This window comes from Lampetra planeri, chromosome 1 (genome assembly GCF_965212315.1).
Source record: "Lampetra planeri chromosome 1, kcLamPlan1.2.h2, whole genome shotgun sequence".
Lineage (NCBI taxonomy): Eukaryota > Metazoa > Chordata > Hyperoartia > Petromyzontiformes > Petromyzontidae > Lampetra > Lampetra planeri.
Window position 1 is genome coordinate 37,707,540 of NC_136107.1, and position 23,300 is coordinate 37,730,839.

The 23,300-nt window shown below is 51.9% G+C and overlaps 1 protein-coding gene across 1 annotated transcript in view; it reads right to left on the reverse strand.

Annotated features, from left to right (window-relative positions):
* The window catches only part of LOC144718140 (trinucleotide repeat-containing gene 6B protein-like), a 101,033-nt gene that overhangs the window by 46,240 nt on the left and 31,493 nt on the right, over positions 1–23,300 (reverse strand). Inside the window, exon 4 of the mRNA XM_078593893.1 lies at positions 372–477. Coding sequence (XP_078450019.1) covers positions 372–477 — 106 coding nt within the window. The remainder of the gene's footprint in view (positions 1–371; positions 478–23,300) is intronic.

Consider the following 23,300-nt stretch of genomic DNA (forward strand, 5'->3'; position numbering starts at 1 on the left):
GGCAGGCAGTGGGGGTGGGTGGGGGTGAGTCAACTGGGTGGTAAGAGGCGGATGGCTGGGGATGAAGAGCTGTACCTACGCTCGCCACAGGAACGTCCCCTCTTGCTCCAGTTACAGCCCAAAGTGCATACCAGTTTGTGAACCTGGGTTAGACTAAGGCTCCCCCCCCCCCCAACTTAACAGTGGTGGGCGCAAACACCCCGGCACACAATCACCACTGCGCCCCACGACTGCCACACACCACCGCCACTTGAACGTGCAATGAAGACAGACGAGCATGCGAGACAGTGCGAGACGAGGCACATGAGCTGGCACACAGGCTGGCAGGCGGGCACAGCGATCAGACGGGCCACAGCCTTGTGCAAGCTCACCTTTTTAGATGCGGATTCCTTCTTTTTCTTCTCTTCTTGCTTTCTCTTTTTCTTTTCTTCCATCAACTCCCCCTCCGCGATTTTTTTCCACTGTTCCTCCCTCTCTCTGGCAAGACACATACGGGGTTTGTTGTGAGATTCGGGGGTGACTGTTTGGCGCAAGACCACAGCCGCAACGAGGGTGCCGTGTTCAAGGGGAGCGGACCCCTAGGCATTCCTCCTCAGCTCCACCGCACGGACAGCCCAACAATCACATAGAGTGCGCACACCTACCGCACTCACATCTGCAACTCATTTTCAATTCATCTCAATTTAATGCGCATCATTCAATGCACCAGACGGTTATTTTTACTCCGAGGGAAATTAACTATTGTACAAGTGATTGCGGTCATTACGGTTTTGCCTCAAAGCTAATTTACATCATACCAGGTTTACAATGATCATAAAATAGCAGTCGCTTTTTCTCGCTCTCAAAAAGGCAGCCGCCACTCCACTTATGCGCACGGGAGCGAGCGCAGACGCCCCGCACAAACAAGCCCACGCCCTCGCGGCCTCACCCCTCCTCACCCCTCCCAGGGCACCAACTGTGCAAAATAATGCCCCCATTGTCCAAACCCACAGGGAGGACAGGCCAATATTAACAGCCTTCCCATGATCCTTCGCTGCTAACCCCTAACCCCTAGCGACTGTCGCAGGAGAGGTCAGAGGTGGCCGGTGACACAATGGGGCCAGCTGCCTCCTCCGAGGGACAGCCAGCGCCTGCGAGTCGCACAAAAGCGACGCAAACGGACGTCGGGCGGCCGCTGAGCTGGGCAGGAATGAGGGGGAGCCACGTGGCGCAACACGATCCGCTTAGCTCGCCCGGAGCACGGTTAAGAGGACGCTTGACAACAACCAGCTCGTACTACAATCCTGCGTAGATTTTCCCGCTTGGACCGTGCAGTTCTCCGATGTATTTTATGGCTGTACCACGTGCAATCTAAAGCTACGAGCCCGATTCTGCTGATGAGACCAAGAAAGTCAAAGGCAGTTGAGTTTGATTGGACAAATGCTGCTGGATGTTGGTAAGGATAGCCGTGATGCTGAATGGACAACTAATATGTTTGTACGTGGAGACACAAAACAGCGTTCTGCTTATATGTCTTTGGTCATGGGTGCTCGAGAGAAACACGGAATGAGTTTGTGTACACCACGATCTAAACAGATCGGTTTGATTCAATTCCATATCCCAAGTGATGCATTCAGTAACTGGGCTCCCTGGTGCACATGGACATAACCACCAGCGGTAAATATTCCACAGCCTTGATGATTATGAGTTCCGCGACTGGGTGGCAGTTATTGTATTAAAAGCCAAAACCACTACCGACAAATGAACCTTACGGCAGTACCACTGGGTACCATGGTACCCCGGCTCTCGCATAATGTCCGTGATGCAGTCATTTTTAGTCTGTTGATGGTCGGCGATGCGGCAATAGACTCATCTCGACGAGCTGTACACGATGCACTATGGTGCATAGGAGCGTTCAGGGTTTCAGCGCAATCGTCCTTGCTGTGTTTCGACATCGGAGTAAGCACTGATTTCAGTTTGATTGGTACCCCAGTCGCAGTTAAGTACATCCCTGGAAAAAACAGTGTCCCAGAAATAAAATATTTAATTGCCTCGGCCATTTAGTATTATTTGGTACCCCGGGGTACCGCCATAAGGATCATATTAAAAAAAAACATTACAGCTTTCAAATCTACCCATGGATGAAAGCCTCCCTCATGCCATGTCAGTTAAGGTTTTATTTTGGTCAGTGCAGATTGGTCAATTAGAAAATTGGGGAAAGGTCAGGACCCTGCTCTGATATCGCTCTCCATTAATATTAGCCATTGCCAGAAATGGAACCGGGGTCATAGTGCAGCCCACTATACCACAGCTCACACAGCACATGTAATACACTTCTGTGCCAGCACATTTTGTGAAATGCCAAGTTAATTCAGGAAGCGAAGCCACGTGCTCTTGCGGGGCTTCGAGCAAACGGCTTCTAGCCACTCATTTAACTGGCCGGACACGGCGACCAGCTAAGAATGTAGAAATGCGGCACCATCTAAAAATACTGTACAACCCAAATAACGCTATACCTTGGTAGGTCAGCGTTTACATCATTTTAACCCAACAAGGACATGCAAAGCACGTGCTTAACCAAGCTTGAACAAAGAGGCAATATTCAATGGCTTACTGCTCATACAAACACATAACCTAAAGGTTTATTTAGTCCTCCTGAAAAATAAGGCAAAGGTGATTCATTATAAATGAGCTCTTTCAGACTTGTGCTGCTGGCTATATTCAGAAAACAAAAGCACAAGCGTACCTTGCTCCACTCACCAATTCTATATCATCTCGCCAGTTATTACGACCAAAGCCATCATCAATCCACTGCTGGATAAAAGAGCCCCCAAAAAGCCGTTGCCATCTCTCACGATCCTGCGTTGTAATAATCCACCTCGCACCTACACAAGAGAGAATTCCATCGCTCCATCTCCTCGATGAACGGCCCTCTAGGACGCATCCCACGGCCCAGGCATTAAGTACAAACGCGGGTCACTGTCCGTTTTGGGCACAGTTATCCCTTCGCCCCGATCTCGGCGGGTCTCACTAAGAGTTTAGGAGGAACGAGGGGGCCGTGCTGCCAAAGTACGCCGAGGGCAATGTTGATGTTTGGAAAGTTATTTGTGCTCGTGGTACCTGCGAGTTTCCCCTCGCCAAAGGGCAGCCTCATCATCGTCATCGCTACCAGTACAAAATCTTTAAACCAGGTGACAGGTTATTGAGCCCAAGATTGTTTTTCAAGGGAGACCTGGCCCACAAAGCAATACAATACACATGTGCATGGCAAAATGTTCATGAGCTAAATGCCAATGTTCAGAGTTTGTGTAATTTTGCCATTACTCCTTTGAAGGAGCGCAGGCTACAGTATGGTCTATATTGTGCTGAATATTGTGAATGTTTTTGTGAATTTATTTACTAATTTACATTTATAGATACCGAATGTAACACATTCAACACATCTTATTGAACGAGCAGGAAGAATAAAGCAGCATGAACGTTTATACTATAGAACATACAGTAATTCCCAGCGATATGCATTTCAGTTGTGGTGTAGAGTTTAGTCCAAAAAGATGGTGGCGACACGCTCCAGAGCACGTCAACCGTGGAGATGGAGCGATGAAACCAGCATGCATGCAGGAGTTCAGTGGATTGTTGTCACTGGCCAGAGATGGTGACCAATTTGAGATCTTCATCCAGCAATGGATAGACAAGTAATGATGGTCTGTTCCACTTCTGGAGGCTATGGCTCAAGCACAAAAACATCCTCGTTATCAAGTAAAGTTTACTGGGTTGGGATCGTGTTTTTTAAATGTTAAGGTTTCAATGCTGTAGACCCATGCTTGATTAGCATCGCGCCTGCATGCACCACCATGCCGTGGACCGCGTGAGGCATCACGCGCACAGACAAGCACCCTTTTGCACCACGGCACAATCTCGGTAAATAAGTGTACACGGCCTTGTGCCGTTATTGCCGCGATAATTAAAACTCGGCCGAGCCGGCAACGCAGTACGCAGCGCGTGAACATCTGCGCCGCTTGGTAATTGCGCTTACGCAGCGCTACCGATAGGAGAGGGGGTTGGGGAGAGCCTTGGGAGGACTTCAGAGGGCCATTGAGCGTTACCGAGCGCACGGAGACGGTCATCGACATTTCACCTTCACGGCGTGTCTGGCTAACGCCGGTTGCACCGGTTTATGGTAAAAAAAAATATTTGCGACACTGCATTTGGCAGTGATGCACAGTGAACCAAAAAACGCAACACGTTTGTCAACAATCCTGCCCTAAAGGGAACATATATACGTTATGGGCAACGTTTTTTTGAAATGGCGCGACTTCATCCGTCTGCTATGAACGAAAGCCATCGACCAAAATAACCCACAAAATATGTAGGAGGCAACGCTCTGGGCACACGACTTCATAGCAGAGATGAAGGGCCATTTGCCTGAAACATTGTCGATGATATATTTGTAATGTTTAGGACAGTGCTACTGACTAGAGTGTTGAGCTTTTAATTAAGGTCAGAGGCGTTGACCTCGGGCGGGGTGGGGGGGTGAGAAGAGCCGGGCAGGGTGGGGGTGGTGACGATTGGGGTATTCGATTTTACACAGCGAGAGTGAGGGCTCAATGTTCCTATAATGGTACGGTAAAAACACGACTTGCATTTTAAAAAGGCATAACAACAAAGACTGAAATCCCAACTATCCCCCCCAAAAAAAGTTAAATCAGAGTTCTGGCATCCGAATCTGGGTTTGTCTACAAGGTGGAATGTGTTGTTAATGCTTTATATAACACAATTATTTACTTAAAGAAATACGTATTTTCGTGCATTTACAGGGGCTCTTTGGAGGTAAACCGCCACTTTATTTTTGGACTCAAACAAAAAGTCAAAAGTTGTTTCCTGCTCAACTGGGTGTGGGACATTGTCAATCTCCTGTTTTACAACCCTGACTGGGGCAATGGTTAAAATTCCGCATTCCTATGACAGGGTTGAGTCTGCCATAGTACAACAATCGCCGTTGACTTTCACACAAAGTGCTACTTATATTGACACAGGGGGGGGAAATGGCCGAGCTAACAACCACATACCTTCCGACTAAAAGACAGCCAGGAATAACCACATGGCCAACTAGTTACATGGTTTTCCAAAACAACAATAATTGTGCGAATTCACTGCACCTTTTTTGGTCACCGATTTCGTGGACCATACTTCACCACGATGGTGAGTACAATTCGGTAAGGGGCTGGTTTAGATATCGCTCGCGGCGCGTGCAAACCCGTGGCTGGGAATGAAACTCAGGAAGCGCTGGCAAACCAAGAACCACACTCTTTTTAGCACTACTGTACATCCAAACAAAAGTCACGAGTTGAGAGTGTACGTGTTTAACTGCTATACTCAGACCAATTTAAAAGAAAAATCCATGTTTATTTACCCTACTACAAAACCGCTGTTATGTTTCGCGTCGAATTCACAGGCTTCTTATTCCTCAGTAAAACAATGCTTGACCTGGTCGTGGTTTAACTTAACGTTAAAAAAATACTCACATTTGTCAATTAATAGCACTACCACAAAAAAGTTAATTTACACAAAAGGCAATGTTTGGGTTAATAGCCCTTCTACATTACAGCGACGGGGTGGTGTGGCTGACGAACGCGTGGCATTATTTGCACCACTGCCAACGCACTGCCAGAAATGTTTTGTTGACTTTGAAAAAGCTCTGATAGACTATAGCTAGAGAGTGCATGTTGGCCTCTAGTGCCCCCCCCACTCCTCCCTCCAGGACAAGGCTGCCCGGTTGCTTGCACAACGCATGAGGCAACCGCCCAGGCACGCATCACAGACATGCACGTTACGACAAAAACACTCAACCGAGAAACGACAAAACATTCCGAGCTTGAGCCCATGGCCTTAAAAGCGTCAAAGCGCAAGGTGTCCCCTAACAACTAAATGCGCCGTGACTGTACCGTAATTACTTCAGTTCGCAGATTTTAAAAACACACATGTGTGTACTATTACACACATTCTTAGATGAACACATGTTCTGATTATCAGTTTTTTTCGCGATGTGGAAATGCATCGGTTTTTCTAAATACTACCGACTTCCCAAAACAAAAACGGCACGCCGAGGTTGAAACGACACGGATTTCTTGAGCACGAAGCAACGTGCCCCACTCTATCCACTGCCATTTTGGAAGCCTGCGAACTTTCAGGCTGAGAGAGGTGGGGGACCTCAATTGAAGAAGAAAAAAACCTCCCAAGTTCAACGAGGCACCGTAACACACAAAAACTCAGACTTTTCGGTTGTCACGTTTCATTTACGTGTGCTCGTTTGTGGGTTTTTTTAAACTCTCATGCGCATTTTTATATAAACGCACACACATTTTAGCTTCACTTTGGAATTTACCAAGTGAGATTCGCGGTCACGTTATACACGGCGTTTTTGTCGGGAATTTGTTACGTTTAAAAACAATAAACACGCCGCTGTAACAATCACAACACACGCGGCGGAGTAAACAACCACGGCGATTCCACCACGCGGCTTGGGTGTGCGTGCGTGCGTGGGAACGCAGCATGCAAGCTGGAAGAATTACAATCAGAAGTTAATTATCCAAAACTAGAGACAGCCGTCAACTAGCATTGCACGCGACGTGTGGCGGTGCAGATGTCAATCAGATAGCAAAGCAAAGTCAATCAGCACCCGGCCTCCCCTTATAATCCTCCTCGCCCGCCCGATCCGCCGTTCCAAAACAGCGAAACACGCACACACACTCACCTTTATTAATCTCTCTGCAGCTTTAGAATTTCTTTGGTACAGTAGCCCCCCTTTCGATAGGCCGACACTGAAATGAAGGATGCTCGAAGGTGAAACGTTTGAGGTAACGGAGTGGTCGCTCCCAAACAACAACAACCACCACCGCGTCTCGTCCGCCAAATGGAGGTCCCCGCTTGCGGGGCGGGTCAGAAAGCAGGAAGGCGACGCAACAACCACCAAGAGGGGGCCTTGGTGGGGTTGGTGGTGGTGGTGGCGAGGTGAAGAAGTAGTCGTAGTAGTAGCAGCAGCAACAGCAGCCGGCAGTCAACAAACACACAAGCGAGAGGCCTTCCGCCTCGCGTACCGCAGAAACGACCACGGGCAGCAATGTTTAGGCCACACGGAAACGACGGCGTCCAGGTGGTGGAGGGGACAAGCGCTCCTGTAGTAAAGTGCAAACGTGATTCACAGTCTCAGAAAAACTAATTCTTTTTTTTTCCTCCGAAGGATTAAAAAAAATACCCCCCCACGACAATCTTCCTCGGTTATCTCGATTTACTTCTTTCCCTTCCAGAAAGAAAAAAAACAAAAGTCCCAGAGGTTACACGGTCCGCCTGCTACACGCCACGGCAGACATTTTGTATTAACGGTCAGTGCCCAGCTTCCCCTTTTCTACGCGCGCACAGCGGGCGGTCCTCTCCCTGCCACTGCTCCTCCTCCCTCCTCGTCCTCTCCCCGCCCCGGCAACACGGACAGCATCAGCCCTCCTGCGCCCCTACAGCCCACAAAACAACTCAGCAGCAGCAGCAGCGGCCTTCCGCATGGTTCCTCCTCCCTCCCTCAACGCCACTCACCACGCGGAGGCGGCGGCGACCTTTGACCTCTACCCTCACCCGCCCCCACCACTACCACGGCGGGGCCACGTGACAACCTAATACCGGAACGCTATTGGCTGCTGGGCGCTGAGGGCGGGGGGAATGTCTGCAGTTGCCATGGAGATGCGAACCCCCCCCCCCTCTCTCGGGCCCCCCCTCTCACCCCACCCCCTTCTTCATTACCACAAGAATGGCGCAATCGTTTGCCAGCTGCACACTTTTGCAAAGGGCTACCCAACAGAAACCGCTTAACGCGCACTCCCACCACCCCCCCAACTCGGCTCTCTCTCTCTCCCCCCCTAAGCCCATCAAAAATACAACATAAAAATACAACGCAGAAATACAACACAAAAATACGACACAAATACTACGCAAAAATACGGCCTTAAAACCCCCGCGTGGAACGTGACTTTGGAGCAAGCGAATTAATCGTTAAATAAAGCCACAGTTGAAATTGGCATTGTAAAATAAAGCGAACCCGGTGGTGGGTTGGTTGGTTTTTCAGGGCCTGCATGAAACTTTGCGTACAGTTTCGCGGCTGTGCAAAAAAAACACCAAACAGGAAATAGTTTTTGACAGCCCGTGACACAACCAGTGGCGCGCTCGGAGATGGAGATGGGGGGGCTGAGAGAAAGCGGAGAAGACGGCAAGCCATTCCCATCCTCGCCTCAGCATCATCCCCCCGCTCCCCTCTCTCCCCAACATCACCACCCCTCTCACCAGCCAGACAAACCAGCCACAAGCCCCCCCCACCTCCGCACATCTCACACTTCTCACACTCAGCATTCGCCTGCACGGCTTCATCTCACACACACACATCCAAACAACAACAACCGCCATTCAGTGGCGGTGATGTCACGACGGCACTTGTGCCAGGCTAGGTACACTTCGAGGCCTCGTGAAGTGTGGGATGGCTCTCTGGCAGGTGACGGGGACCCAGGTTGTTGTGGGTGAATGAGACGTCTGGTAGATGCACCAACTGTGCTCCCCACCGTGCCAAACACTAACACACACGCAAAGCCCTCCCTACCTACCCCCCATGTAGCCTACACAGACTGTCGTGCTGTTAGCGAGCACCTATTAAGCTCAGCACAGTTCACGAGAGGGTGGTGGAGATGGCCACATTATCACCCCTGGCCGCCTTTGTCTCCCCAATTCGGATGTTTACGCAACAAGTACTCATTTAAGGTCGAGTCGACCTAGGGAAGGCCCCCTGAAAATGGGGGTCAGATCGTCATTGATTATTGACCGTGCGTGGAAATCGAAAGTCTAAATTTAAAGTCGTCGCGAGCCCAGACACTCAACTCACTCGCTCTGGGGCATGGGAGGTTCTTAAACGTTGACTGCAGCCTTGGACCCCCCCCCCTTCGCTTCTTAATCGTTAAGCAACATTGTAAAATTTCGATTGAAAGCTTTCGTGACTGCAGGGATTCATATTCTTGGTTCTTTCGGTAAAGTCACATAGAAGGGAAATAATAAAATAATAATATACTAATTAAGAAAAAATTATTATATTATAATACTATTATTAAAGTCACATAGAAGGGAAATAATAAAATAATAATGCAATTATTTTTTATGAAAATACTAATAAAATAATATTTTTATTCTTTTACTTTATTACTTCCCTTCTATGTGACTTTACCGAAATAACCAAGAATAACATTGTAAAATGTTAATGAACACAAAGGTGTTGTCGATTGTTTACCTTCGAAAAAAATCTGTCAATGTCTCACAACCCCCCCAGAAAGGGCATCTCGCACCCGAAATTAAGAACCACTCACTGCTCAAGGAGGTCCATCCCAGCTCAGCAATACCCCCCAACCACTCGGACTGACCAGCTCTAAGCGTGGCTTTCACACGCCCCCCTCCCCTGCATGCCCACCACACCTATGGAGCTGGAACTGGAGCCAGATGCTCTTTTGTAATGCAGAGCGCCACAAGTGCCAGCATGCCACGTGGGTGCTGCTGTTGTTGTTTTTAATTCATCCTATTTCACGCTCTCAGACTTAAGATTATCATTGTCTAGCCAATGAGCCCGGAGTCCTTACCTTCCAAACTTCCACTTTCACTTCAAACAATTACACGTGGCTTGTGACATTCCAGGAGCTGTACTGGGTTTCTATCATAATAAAATGCCCATTATTTTCACAAGATAGCCTCGTTGCGTTTCAATAATGTTTTGTTGGGCTAATTATGTGAGTGTTTTGCATGTGGGAGGAATCCGGCGTAACCCAGAGAAAAAATACAAGGGGCTAACATTCAAAGCGCCACACAGATGGGTTAAAGAATCCAACTTTAACCTATCTCCTGGCCACTTTCACAGCCCAAACCTAAATATCTGGTAATTCGCAGGCAGTCTCACATCCAAGTCTCAACCAAGGTCAACATCTTCTTTGTTGTGAGGAGATCGGGTGCATGCAGGGTGATTTGGCTACAGGCCATGTGTATCTTTTTTTTGCTGACGTGCTGCTGCAGTGTGTCTAAATTAAACTATTTTTATTTGACCAGGTAAAGCCCACTGAGCGATGTAGCTCTTTTTCAGAAGAGACCCGGCCACAAATAGTTCAACAAAGTGGCTTATTTGTGGAAATATAAAGCAACCAAAAACTCTAAACGCATATTTCTAAATGTGGAGGAAAAATCAGGAGGACCCGGAGAAAAAGCCACACGAGTACGAGTAGAACATGCAAACTCCAAATATACAGCAGGCGTCAGGATAGGAATCGAACCCACGACCTCCTGTATACCAGGTAGGGTAGTTAACATCTCGCCACCGGGTTGCCCACTCGCTGCTTGCCCGAATAATTCGATCCTATTAATTTATCGAGTCCGTATATACGCCGATTCGCATGCCCTATCAATCGCCGGCAGAGACTGCAGTATTTGCCTGGTATGGCGTTAACGACGCCGGTCAACAGAGGCAGCCTCCCCACGTTGGCCGTGCTGCGCACGGTGTACACAGCGCATGTTCCTGCTTCGCTTGCACCCCGGTGTTTGCTCGCCTTTTGAACCTGGCTCGCTCGCTTCAGAGCCTAACCCTTCGCGAAGCCTCCTAACACGATCACTTCACTGCGCGAACTGCAGGGACAGCTGACAGAAATACGAGGACGACGGCCAATTGTCGGACGGCTGTACTGATACCCGACTGTAAACGTGAGCACTGCACGTAAAAAAAAATGGGACGGCGAAAATCGATAGACGGAGAGAGAAAGCGACACGACGGAGGGAGACGCCGCTGTCCTCGTGCAGCCATGTTTACCGTGTCGGCACTGCGTGATCTGGGTTGTGTTACAACGCGAACAGCGGCCGCTACCAGTGTCCACCACGCCACGTTCATTTCCCGAGCTGCGTCAGTGTACCCTCTGCGCCATCGAAGAAGATCCCTGGCTTCGCGATCATCTGCGAGGCTTTTTGGACCAGAAGCCTAAAACGCGTTCGCAAAAAAAACGATCGCAGCAGCAGATGGGGATGCTTGACGATGCACAAATGAAAAATTATCCAAGATGTGTGACCTGTGGTTACCACCAATAACAGATCATTGAGCACATAACGGCTCAATGCCCAATTCACAAATACGAGAGGCAACGATACCCTCCACGATGCAATCATCTGGCTCAACCACCTCAATGTACAATTACAGCTGTTGCTCTACATCAACATCAGCCATGAGAATTAGAATCCATCGAATCACTCTCCAATCTCAGCGCACAGTTATAAACCCAAGCCTCACTTTTGTACGATACGAAAGAAGAAGTGTACCACGTGCCACGTTCCACCGTGCCACGTTCATTCACTCCATTGTATCGATGTACCATGCGCTATGTCAAATTGCTGCGTTGTACCAGTGTACCCCCTCTGCTACGTTCACGCGCGTTGTGTCAGTGTAGCCTGTGCCACGCATCACAATGCGCAGTGTTGCATTGGTATGTCGCGCGGCGCTCGGTCGAATCCGCGTGTGTTTAATGTATGGAGCGCTCGCACGGTGCCTCGGACCTGTCACATCACCCCACGCCTCCTTGCAGCACCACACTGTGAATGCAAAACACCTCATCACCTATGCATTTTAAATCTTCTCGGTCCCTCCGTATTTACCCTGACCTCGCTCCCTCCCCCGTCCCACCGCTCATCAAACTCCCTGTCCATTTTCTCTCCCTGCAATCTCCATCTTCCCTCCATTCTCCTCCTCCTCCTCACGCTCCACCTTTCCACCTCTTCCCCCACAAATTCCCTCTCTTACATCCCCCTTCCGATCACCATCTCTCCGTGCAACCTCTCTCTTTCTCCACCTCAATCCTCCCCCTCCCGCCACCCCCGTTCTGCTCCCCCGGTCTCCCTTTAGGCTGCCAACCACCGAAATTGAACATTTAACCTGATTTTCCATCCCAATGTTTCGGTCAATATAATTCTCTCCGCATATGCTCGAACGGTATTTTTTTTTTATTCCACCGCCAAATCCTCGTCGCGAATAATTTGTCTCTGAACGTCAACATACGGGGGAGAGGAAGGGGCGGTAGATAGGCCCAGCTCAACACTCAGCACCGAATCCGTCGGTTGGATTAACAAAAATGGGGGAGGCCATTATTTATGCCACTTGAAAGCCGTATTAAAAGATAAAACAAATAAATTCTCAAAGCAAGGTTTTTTTAAAGACTGTTTACCATTCATATGAACGAGAGTATGTCATCCGGGCAGCGCATGCACTGTTGGTTTTCATCTGATTACTCCGCGAGATAATGGAGTGTGCGACCAGGAGGTGCAGGCGCCACCCTGATGGATAACCTGCCACGAGCTGATCGTGCACGGCCGGCCAGCGTCCTCCCTCCCAGCTGACAGGCGCATCCATTATTTGTTAAAATCTAAAAATAAGTAGCCGCATTAAATGCGTTAAAATATGGCGCAAGTGGCCGCCGCCGTTCTGTGCGGCGGTATTTAACCGTGGCGGTTTTACGTGGGGTTGCCACCACTAACAAAAAAAATAAAATGGGACACATCCTGGTAGAGTCAAAACGCTTCGGCCACCGTGACATCTTGGTCTTGATCGTGAAATTGAGAATATCTCCCAGTACCGGAATTGGGGAAAGCTAAATTTGAAAGCATCGTCTTGCGTGTGTGTGTGTATTATTAAGCAACTGACAAAAAATACGGGACTTTTAATGTGGGATTTCCCAGGACAGCGCCGTTTTAAATTCACAGCGACATTCCCACGATTCACAGGGGCATTCTCACTCTTCCCAGTGATCTTCCCAATATTCCCACCGGCATTCCCATTATTCCCAGAAACATTCCCAATATTCGAAGCGACATATTGGGATGTTCCCAACATTCAAAGTTAAGCTCCCAATATTTTCAGCGACGGTCCCAATATACCCCAGCAACGGTTCCGGACCTCATTCGCAGCGACATTGCCAATATTCCCGGTGGCATTCCCAATGTTCCCAGCGACGTTGCCAATCTTCTGGAATCCATGGCGACTGTGGCCCCATGCACTTTGTGCACTGTGGCGTGTGGCCCTCAGCGTGTGAATGACGCGGCGCACAAAGCGAGCTGTTCATTAAACGCAGCCTCAACCGCCCGTGGCCACAAAGGGGAGGTACAGTAACAGCGTTGGCAGGGACTTGTGCACGCTCGCAAGCAAACCCACGCCACGTAACGAGCGAGCAGCCACATGCACGAGCACACAAACGAGCCGTATAAACATAAAGGCCCATAACTCTGCTACGCAAACGTGCAGACACATACACAAATACAGAAACAAGTAACCACCTTTCGCCACTAAGTGGCAGTGACATCACCACGGTGCTTGTGCCAGACCAGGTGCATATACAAAGACAAGGATCTCCCGTATAGCCTGAGTTGGGGCAAGTGCTGTTGGCGAACACCTATTAAGGCCGGCACGGAACATGAGGGGGTGGGTGGTCAGGGGGTGCGTGGTCAGTACCATCGCCTTTGTCTCCCCAGTGGCAATGTTTACACACCGTGCCAAGTACTCATTTGAGGCTGAGTCGATCAAGAGGAGGCCCAGGACCGATTCAGATAATCGTCACTGAGCGGGTATTGAACTCGATTCGCCAGGTTCGTAGCGCAGCCCACTAACCGTTCTCTAAACATACATGCACACATTCACACTCATGCACAGCCACACGAACTTAAAGAGTGAAAACACCCGTTATTAAGAAAAGCCTCAATGGAGTATCAAGACTCTTCTTCAGTAGGGAATTGCCAGGTTTATATCTATAAATGCAACTGCATCTCAAACACATATGCACACCTTAAGGAGCACATACAAACGCTCTCACGCACCCACACAAAGACAAGGATCAGCCAAGTAGCTTTCACCAGACCATTGGGGCAAATGCTCTTTGCGAGCACCTATGCAGGCTGGCACGGCTCACGAGAAGGTGGTATAGTCAACACCCACACCCTGTCTCTCCAGTGCTAATGTTTACACACCATACTCATTTAAGCCTGGGTCAACTTAGGGGTCAACCAGAAGCTGTCCGCCACCGTTATTGATCATGAGAGGAAATCAAACTCGCGTCGCCGGGTCGGTAGCGCAGCGCGCTAACCACTGCGCCACAGCTCACCACATCACATGTACACGAGCGCACGCACACGCACGCACGCACACCGCCGATCGTATCTGTGCGCTCGTGTCCGCGCGCGCCCACGTGCGATGTGGGGAGCGGTGGCACCAACGCCACCCGTGACGTCGTCGCTCAAGAGCCGTCCATGTGGTAGCAACGGGGACGGTCAGAGGTCGTTTGTGCAAACGCTACACCAACGGGAAGTCCACCGCATGCCACCGCATGTTGCGGGCGAACGAGCGTGGGGCCAGGAGGTGAGGGCCGCGATGCAGCAAGCCGCGCCGTGCCCGACGATGAGACCGGCTCGTTCCGATTGCCAGCACCGAGCCAAATGCCGGCACAAACTTCGCAACAACAAAATAAAACACTCGGGGCCTGGCCTTTCGCTCGACCTTCCGAGAGGCGGTGAGTGCAGCATTATTGAATCGCGTGGCGTCCCCTCCGCGTGCCGCCGAGTGGCCGCGTGGCCCGTAAAGGCCAGGCAAATGTCAAAAGCCTGACAGCCATCTGTTGGAGGGCGGGTTTTGCATATAAGGAGATTAAAAAAATATGCAATGATAATTAACCTCTGTTTATTTCCAACCCCCCCGCCCTCCTCCCCCTAAGTCTTCCCCGCACCTCCAGCGGGAATTGGGATGCGATAAGGATAAAGACGAGTGGGATGTGGGGGGGGGGGGATGGAGCGGAGGGGGGGGGTAAATTATCTGCCGAAATTCCCCGCTGCCCCAGTCTCCAATCAGCCCGTGTGACAAGGTTTATGTTTTTAATCAGCCAGAGATGGCTGCTCCCACCGCCATCCATCAGTCGCTGCTGCACAACTGCCTCTGCTGGCGCCGCGAGGCGATGAGCGCGCACACAGCGTCGGCGTGGGTGTTGGACCGCACACACACACACATCCTGCTGCTGCGCATGGAGGCACCGCAGAGCCCACACCGATATTGGGTGTTAGAGCACGCACGTAGAACAACGCGCGGAACGACGCCCGTCGAGCAGCACCGGTGTGGGTGGCCCCACGGCACACGGGCCTCACAACGCCGCACACCACGTAGGAGGGCCGCCACCGCTGGGTGACTAAAAATCCGGGACATATCGTGCGAAGAGGAATAGTGTCTCACGGTGCCGTACGATGGGAGAACTACACGTAGATGTAAGTGCGTGGCTTGAGTGGTGCGGCATTATGCAAAAAACCTCGGACCTTTAATGTCCAGGACAGCAGCTGCCTCAACAAGAGGATAATCCTGGCGAAACCTAGGACAGTTGGCAACCCCAGCTCACACCGAGCACGGCACTCAGTACGCACACGCACCGTGCAGCACACGGACAAGCGTGCTACACTACAAACGCACTGCATGCGCACTGTGCAGCACACAAACAATATAGCACGCACAAGCACCCATCGCACAGCATAAACACACTGCGCAACACGCCCCCTGCACGGCTGCAGCAGCCACGGGCAGACACAGCCCACCTTTATCGAGCTCGGCCTCAGAGCCAATGCACGCAGGAAGGTGCTGCCAGGTTTGGTGATGGAGCGCATTAAGAGGCGACAGCCGGAGCCACTCTGGGGTGGGCGCTGTTGAACTGAAATCGATGATAGTTTGACCCGAACCACGGCACAAACAATTTCTGTCACGAGAACGTTCCATCATCACAACATTCAAACGGAGAATTGAAGCGTTTAAAAACGAAACCACAATTAGCATCATATCCTGCATCCAGCTCCCGAAGAAGCTCCCTGCACGTGGATCGAAACTTCGGACATCGAGAGCTACAGAGAGTCATTACAATATCATGACTTCACATCGCGTCGTTCATACAAGATGCGTTTCAAAAACACATTCCTGCTGAGGGAGCTGGTAGGAACGTTGGGTTGCTCGGTCAATGGCCAGGGTCAACGGCGGCGTGGTGTATTCCGCAAATATGCCCGACTGTGAGGGCGGGCACAAGCCGGCATGAGTAGGTTAAACGTTGAGTTTTATAAGGGCACCACGGGTGACCAGCCCCTCCCCACCCAGCCCCACCCTCCCCACCCTTTCCTCTCCACCCAGCCCCTCCCTGCACGACGAACGGACAGACACAATAATCCCCTGTGGGCTGGTGTAACCAGGAGGTTCCTACCAGTATTATGGACGTTGCTGAACCACGTTTAACCGTCGACGAGCGACGCGAACGAACGCCGCTGCAGAAGCAACGCGAACGACACCGAGGGTAGCGCAAGAGAAGATAACACGCGGAAGATAACGCGCAGGAGTATGTAACAACAAAAAGGCGTCCGTCCTAATGCCGTGACCGCGCATAGTGGCTTGGCGCCCGTGCCGCATGGGTAGCGGCGCAGCGGTTATGTCAATGACGGATGTTGCTCAAACAGCGTCGAGAGGCGACGCGAGCGACAGCAGCTGCTGTGATCGATCGCACTTGGCCGCGACCCCCGCGACCCCGCGACGCGCACACCCCAGGAATCAAATCGCCCTCTCGCGGGCCCGCGTGGCACCGCGCGGCCCCGAGCCATGAACCGAGTCGATCAATCTGGCGACTGGCCGGCCCGACCTGGAGATCAACACAGCGAAGAGAGAGGAGCGGCGGGGGATGCCGAGTGGTGGTGGTGGTGGGGGGGGATTTGGGGGGGCGGTGGGTAGGGGGTGGCATGCAAAAGCCTCTCCGCCCCAGGCACAGCTGCCTCGATGGCCTGGCAGGGGGGCGGCTGCTGCGCCGGTGAGCAGCGCAGCGAGGGTTTGCTTCTAATGAAAAGCCTCCGTCTCTCTCTCTCTGCGATCACGCCCTGTTCTTTGCCCGCCTGGGGGAGCATTTGCTGTGCGCGACGCCGCCGCAGCCTCAGGAAACGCGAGGAAACACATTCCGCCGATAAAAATGCATTAGTGGGGGGAGAAGGGGGGTGTTTCTGGGGTCTGATTTCGCTGCCTTCGGACGCAAACACGCGTTGCGGCCGCCGTAGAGCTCGCGTCTGATGAAGGTTTGCGCAGGAATTACCGCAGGAGCTCTCGCCGGGTTTTACACACTCGCCAGCTCATTTATTTGCCTAATGCCGGTTGCGCACGGGTCCATTCCAAGAGGAGGCGAGGAGGGGCGCGAAGCGTCTTCAAAGCCCGAGAAACAAGCGGCGGAGGCGCAAGTGCGTCCCACCAAAGGTCTGGCTACCCCCGCGACAAAAACAAAACAAAGAAACCCCCCCGTGTAGCCTCAACAGACTTTTGGGGCAAGTGCTGTGAGCGAGCACCTATCAAGGTGCTAGAGGGGGTTTACGGACAGCACCATGCCCGGCCGCCCTTTGTCTCCCGAGTGGCGATGTTTACACACCGCACCAGGCTGAGGCCGAGTCAACCTAGGTGAGGTCCAGGACCCTGCATGGGAATCGAACCTAGCGACACACACAAAGACAAAGGTTGCCCAATGAGGCTTAGCGAGGCAAGTGCTGGTAGCGAGCACTTCTCAAGGATGGCACGGCGTCCGAAGGGTGTGGCATAGCCAGCACCGCGTAGCGACCACCTTAGTCCCCCCCAAGTACTCATTTAAGGCTCAGTCGACCTAAAGGTAGACCCAGGACATGTTCAGATAGCACTTAGCTCTGATGGATAGTTATTCGTGGCCACGAATTGAACGCGGTTGGCTGGGTTCATGTTGCAGGGCGCTCCTCAGTGTGCCACTGCTCCCTACCACCTCGCAAGCGCACACACAAGACACGGGCATCACGCTCTCACAGCCGTACAAAATATGAACACGCACACCGCGCATCATTCATTTGAGCCTTTGCAATTGGGACGCATCCCTGGGTTTGAAGGTTTTTTTTTGCTGCGTGTGAATCTGGGGCCCCTCGACCTGCAACGGGGAGACGCTGCTGTCGATGCCGACAGCAGCGACGGGGAGATGCTCGCCCTTGGCCATGTGGCGCCACCCGTGGCAGTTAGATAAAAAAAAAACACTCCTCTTAAGAAAAGAGAGCGAAAAAACACCGCCACTTTCTTCTCCCTTTGATCTCATCAGCTGTGCGGCCCACGCTGCCAGGGGAGAGGCGCTCCACCCGAAGCCGGCTCCGTGGCGGCCGGCGGCGCGCGGGTTTTCGTGTAAAATTAAATCTCGGGAAGCCAACCCGCGCTGTCGTCTCGTGTTCCACACGGTGACCTAGTTAACCGCGCGAGAAATCAATCTCTCTCCGGAGCCGCCGAGACTCGATCTCTCGTTTGAAAGCGACCACCGCGAGGCGCCGGTTGGAGGTGTGTACGGTTGTCGCGCGGGCACGGCGTGCCGGCGCTCCCAAGGTTGTTCCTGCCGTGCTGTCCTGGGCAAGGCGGGAAACATCGTACGTGTGAACGTTGCCCGCGCGACCGCTTAAAGCCAAATTCACCGGGTTCACAACAGCGTCAGCCCGGAATAGCAATGCCCCTGACACTTGTGCTACTAAGTTAGACGTATTTTACCAGGTAAGGCTCACTGAGTGATAAAGCTCTTTTTCAGAAGCGACCTGGCTACAAATAATAGCTCAACGAAGTGGCGTATCATGTGGAAATTTATAGCAGCCAAAATACTCTAAAACGCGTGTTGGTTCTAAATGTGGAGGGAAAAAACCGGAGGACACGGAGAAAAATCCACGCAACCACGGGGAGAGAGACACGCACACTCCAAATGTACAACAGACATCAGGGTCGCGTTTGAACCCACGATCTCCTGTATACCAGGCGAGGTAGTTAACATCTCGCCACCGCACTCCACCGTTTAAGAACGGACAGGGCTGGCAAAAATCTTCGCAGCGGCCAATTTGCGGCCGGGCCGATGGGAGGCAGCGCTCAGCCCGCAGCGGGAGTGCCCGCCGGTGCGAATTGCGCAACGGCCACGGCAATTATTATTCTGATTATTTGGCTGCTGCTATACATTTCCACGCAATAAGCCACTTCGTTGAGCTGTCCTCTGTGGCCAGGTCGCTTATGAAAAAAGACTAATAGCTCAGTGGGCCTTACCTGGTAAAATAAGAACTAGTTGAGTTAAAGTGTATTTATTTATTGTTAGGGATTTGCTTACCTTTTCTAAACCTTACTCTCTTATCGTTGTTTTACACTGTTTGTTGTTGACACATTCTGACCCGCCCCTACTGGACATCCGTGAAAAAAAAGCTTCAGAGCTCATCGAACTCCTGCAGGTTAAATAAAGATTATGATTCTAACAATGGGGTTCTATTCCTCCGGCGTCACGTTTCAAACCTAACACATTCACCGCTGACGGTCGTTTACACACACAGACACACAGACACAGACACAGACAAAAATCCACGCCCGTATTGCCTTAACAGACTGTTGGAACAAGTGCTCTCGGCAAACACCTACGAAGGCCGGCACGGTGCCCGAGGGTGCGATGTGGTCAGCACCACGCCCGGCCTCCAGTGTCTCCGCAGTGTTTATGCATATACACGCTGCACCAGATATTCATTTAAGGTTGAGTCAGCCAAGGGGAGGCCCAGAACACGACTGATGGATAGTTGTCCACAGCTCAGAATTCAACCGAACACGCCGGGTTTAGAGTGCAGGGCCGCTAACCACTGTGCCACCAATACCTATACCCCGCCGTTCGCCGCTAAGTGACGGTGACGTCACCAAGGCGCCTGTGCCAGGCCAGGTGCACATTGAGGCCACGCGAAGTGTCGAAGGCTCGCTGACAGGAGATCTTGGAACAGACCCAGGTGCCATGGGCTGGCTGACCCCCCCTACTGTGCCAACTTGCTCTATTTCAGCCGCCCAGCACTCCGCTCGTTGTTGTGAGCCACCGCTCTGTGCCACCACTCCCCACCACACACGCATGCACACAGAGACACACACGCCAGAGGCACACATTCTATTTGTACATTGTTTGTTTTATGTAATTGCTTTTGTCATTTTGGTGACCCGGGTTCCTCTTGCAAATGAGACTCGATCACGATCCCTTTAGCGCTCACCCAGTTCAACAAAATGAACTCGGAACGCAATCCGGTTCAGATCTTCGGCACCGGCGTTGGGCGCGAGCGAGAGAATCGCACGACACTTCGGACGCAGTGATTGCCGCAACGAGGAGAGGAGAGCTGAGGGAGTTGACTGCTCTCCCACGCCTCCTAAGTCAACTCAGCCTCAGATGAGTTCGCTGGTGCGGTGTGCAAACATCGCCATTCACTTTCACTGCATCTTGCGCTTTAAGATTCGCTCTGGCAGCCGTCTGGAAAGCTCTTTCTTCCGATATTAGGAATCCACTGGAGCCATGCACTTTTAAATCTAGATCGAGAACTAATTTCTTGACAACTGATTTTTGTGTTTAGTTTGCTGTCCTTCCCCCGCACCTCCGATTAGCATGGTTGGCTACGTATGGTGCGAAGGAAGTTCAACATACACACGTGCATGCGAGTCGACTCGTCCGCCGACAGACAGAGCAAGCGTGGTCAGGGGTCACCGCTTGGCCCGGGAGACGGTGTTTCCTGCGAGATCGATCGATCGCGATCCGCGCCCTCGTTCTCTCCATTCCGCAGGTTTTCTGCGACGATGCGGCGACACACGCTCGCACGCACGGCATCATCGCCGCCGCGACATCACACACGTACGTACACACGCGTGTACGTACGTGCATGATTGTGCGTGTTTGTTTCACGCAAGCGAAACGCCAGTGCTGCTGCCTGTGTCCAGCCAGCGAGATAATTGGGTTAACCACAGTCAATCAGCAGGTCACGTGTGGTGGGGAAGAGCGATGGTACTTCCGCTACTACACGTGCCACTTTACCCTAAAATAATCACAACAATTACACTTGACAGAGTCAAAGAGGCATACGTGAAAATACGCGGGTTAAGTACGATCGCAAGTTCAACTCGTCGCTCTCATTATTAACCCTTTCCCATTCCAGTTATTCTTCTAATTCCGTTCCGATGACGTACATGCACGTGAACGTCATCAGAATGGAACCGGAAGCAAAACTAAAATAACTTTATCGGTACCGAGGCTCCCACAATGCCATGCGGGAGGGCGCGTGGCATAGTTTGGTCCCAGTTATAATAGAGTGCGGTCGTGTCGCTACAGTTCTCTACGGTGAGTACAATGTCTTTCAAAACAACGATGCAACGCCTCTCTAAGTAAAATTAATGATAACCGCTCGCGCGTCCCGAGATTCAGCCGTGAATGGGACCCCACCCTGCAACTTTGCAGATGTCTCGGAACGGGAAAGAGTTAATAAATGCAAGCGGGCTTGGGGAGGACGTGTCACCAGAATGTACAACGGGAGATGGTCAAGGCTCATAACGGAGTGGCGGCCAAGGGACGGAAGGCGTCTGGAAAGGACGCCCACCAAGGATGATGGAGAGACGAAACCAGCTCGTGAGCAGGTGCTTGGCGGACTATTAGATCCGAGCATTGCGACAGGTGGAAGACGGCTTGGACAGGCCTTCAAGCCAGCGGTCGATTGATCGTAGCCGACGACAAAGATTCACAACGAGCCGCACGCGGCCACAGGTTGTGACTCGCATCGGCATGAGCGCGGCAACAAAGGAGGCCTTACGGCGTTCGGCAGCCGGCCCACCCCGCCGATCATCCTGTCCCCGTCAATGAGCAATCCACGCTCACCGTAACAGGGTGTCCTACATTTCACATCTCCCCCTCCCCGCCTCCACCACGCCTCCCCCCCCTCTACCCGCTCCCAAAATCCTCCACCTAACCTCCTTCCCCATCGAATGGAGCACATTCCTGGAACTTCTCCAAATCGCCGACTTGTCTGCCAGGAGGCAGGGTCAACGTCAACAACAATAACAACCCCGGCGGCGTGCGGACGAAAGGACCACCAGGCCTCAATTTTATCCGGGACCTGTCCAGGTCAGCGATCCTGAAAACATTATTTCCGCACCCAGCACACCACATCCAGTATACTTCTCATTATTACGAGCCATCACCTAATCCGGTCTACCAACAACCCCAAATCGACGCGTGAACATTGCGCGAGTGTGCTGCTTGTGCGCTCACACCTGTGCCTCGTCACACCAGCTGCCTGAAAGACACAGGCGCGGCGCAGGGCGGCACCGAGCCACAATCCCATGTACCAACACCGCGCTATGCTCGTACGCTGAGAAACGTCTAGTACACAGGCACACAGCTCCTGTGCCAGGCGAGGTGCACCTTGAGGCCAGTGAAGTGTCAAAGGCTCGCTGCTCGCAGGAGGTCATAGGACAGACCCAGGTGCCTGACTGAGATGACTGGTGGATGCACCACCTGTGCCCCCCCTACTGTGCCAAATCGCTGTGTTAAAGCCACTCGGCGCTCCACTCGTTGTAGGCATCACTCCTCCGCCCTCCTTTGTTGTTGGAGGGCGACTACCTCCAAGTACCCAAACGTGTCCTTCACGAGGCACATGCACAGATGCCCGCACGCGCACATAATGGATGGAACGAAGTGAATGTTCCATACCCACGCCCGATGTGGCCGTGGAAAGTCGAGGCGGAATGCGATGTCATGACTGCGCATTAGAGTCCATATGAATCGATTAGATGCTGCATTCCCCGTGGCTGCAGTGAGCCGAGTCTGCAGAGCCCTTTCCCCACCCGCTAATTCTCCCCCCCCTCCGTCACCACCCCCATGTAAAAGCCATCGTTAATCGCTCCGTTTTCCTTAAACCATGACCTTAAAGCCAAGGATCGTGGTACCTGGCTGCGGTGTTGGTGCACTTACGCCAATTGGTACTAATTTTCAGGATGTTTCAACCCAAAGTGTTTCTTGCAAAGTATCCAATTTGAAAAAAAAAATCACTTTTCGGTAATAAATTATTTAGTGCCAAGGTGTGCGGAACAGTTCATGAATAATCCATGAGTGACTCTCACGTTGCACCACTCCGAGCGGGGGGTCGAGCGAGTGAGCGTGCGAGCGAGTTCCTAAGTGAGCCCCCCCACCCCCCAGCCCCCTCCCCCCCCAGCTAATTGGGTCGCGAGCGCCACATGCGATGGGAGGAACCACTCGTTAGTGGCGTTTCTCTACCATGGGTACAGAAGCACCGCTCCCTTCCATCCACGCGACGAGCCCGCAGTCCATGCATGTCCACTCACCCACTCACACCCACACACATCCACCCACTCACTCACATCCACCCACTCACTCACATCCACCCATGGCCACCCATTCACT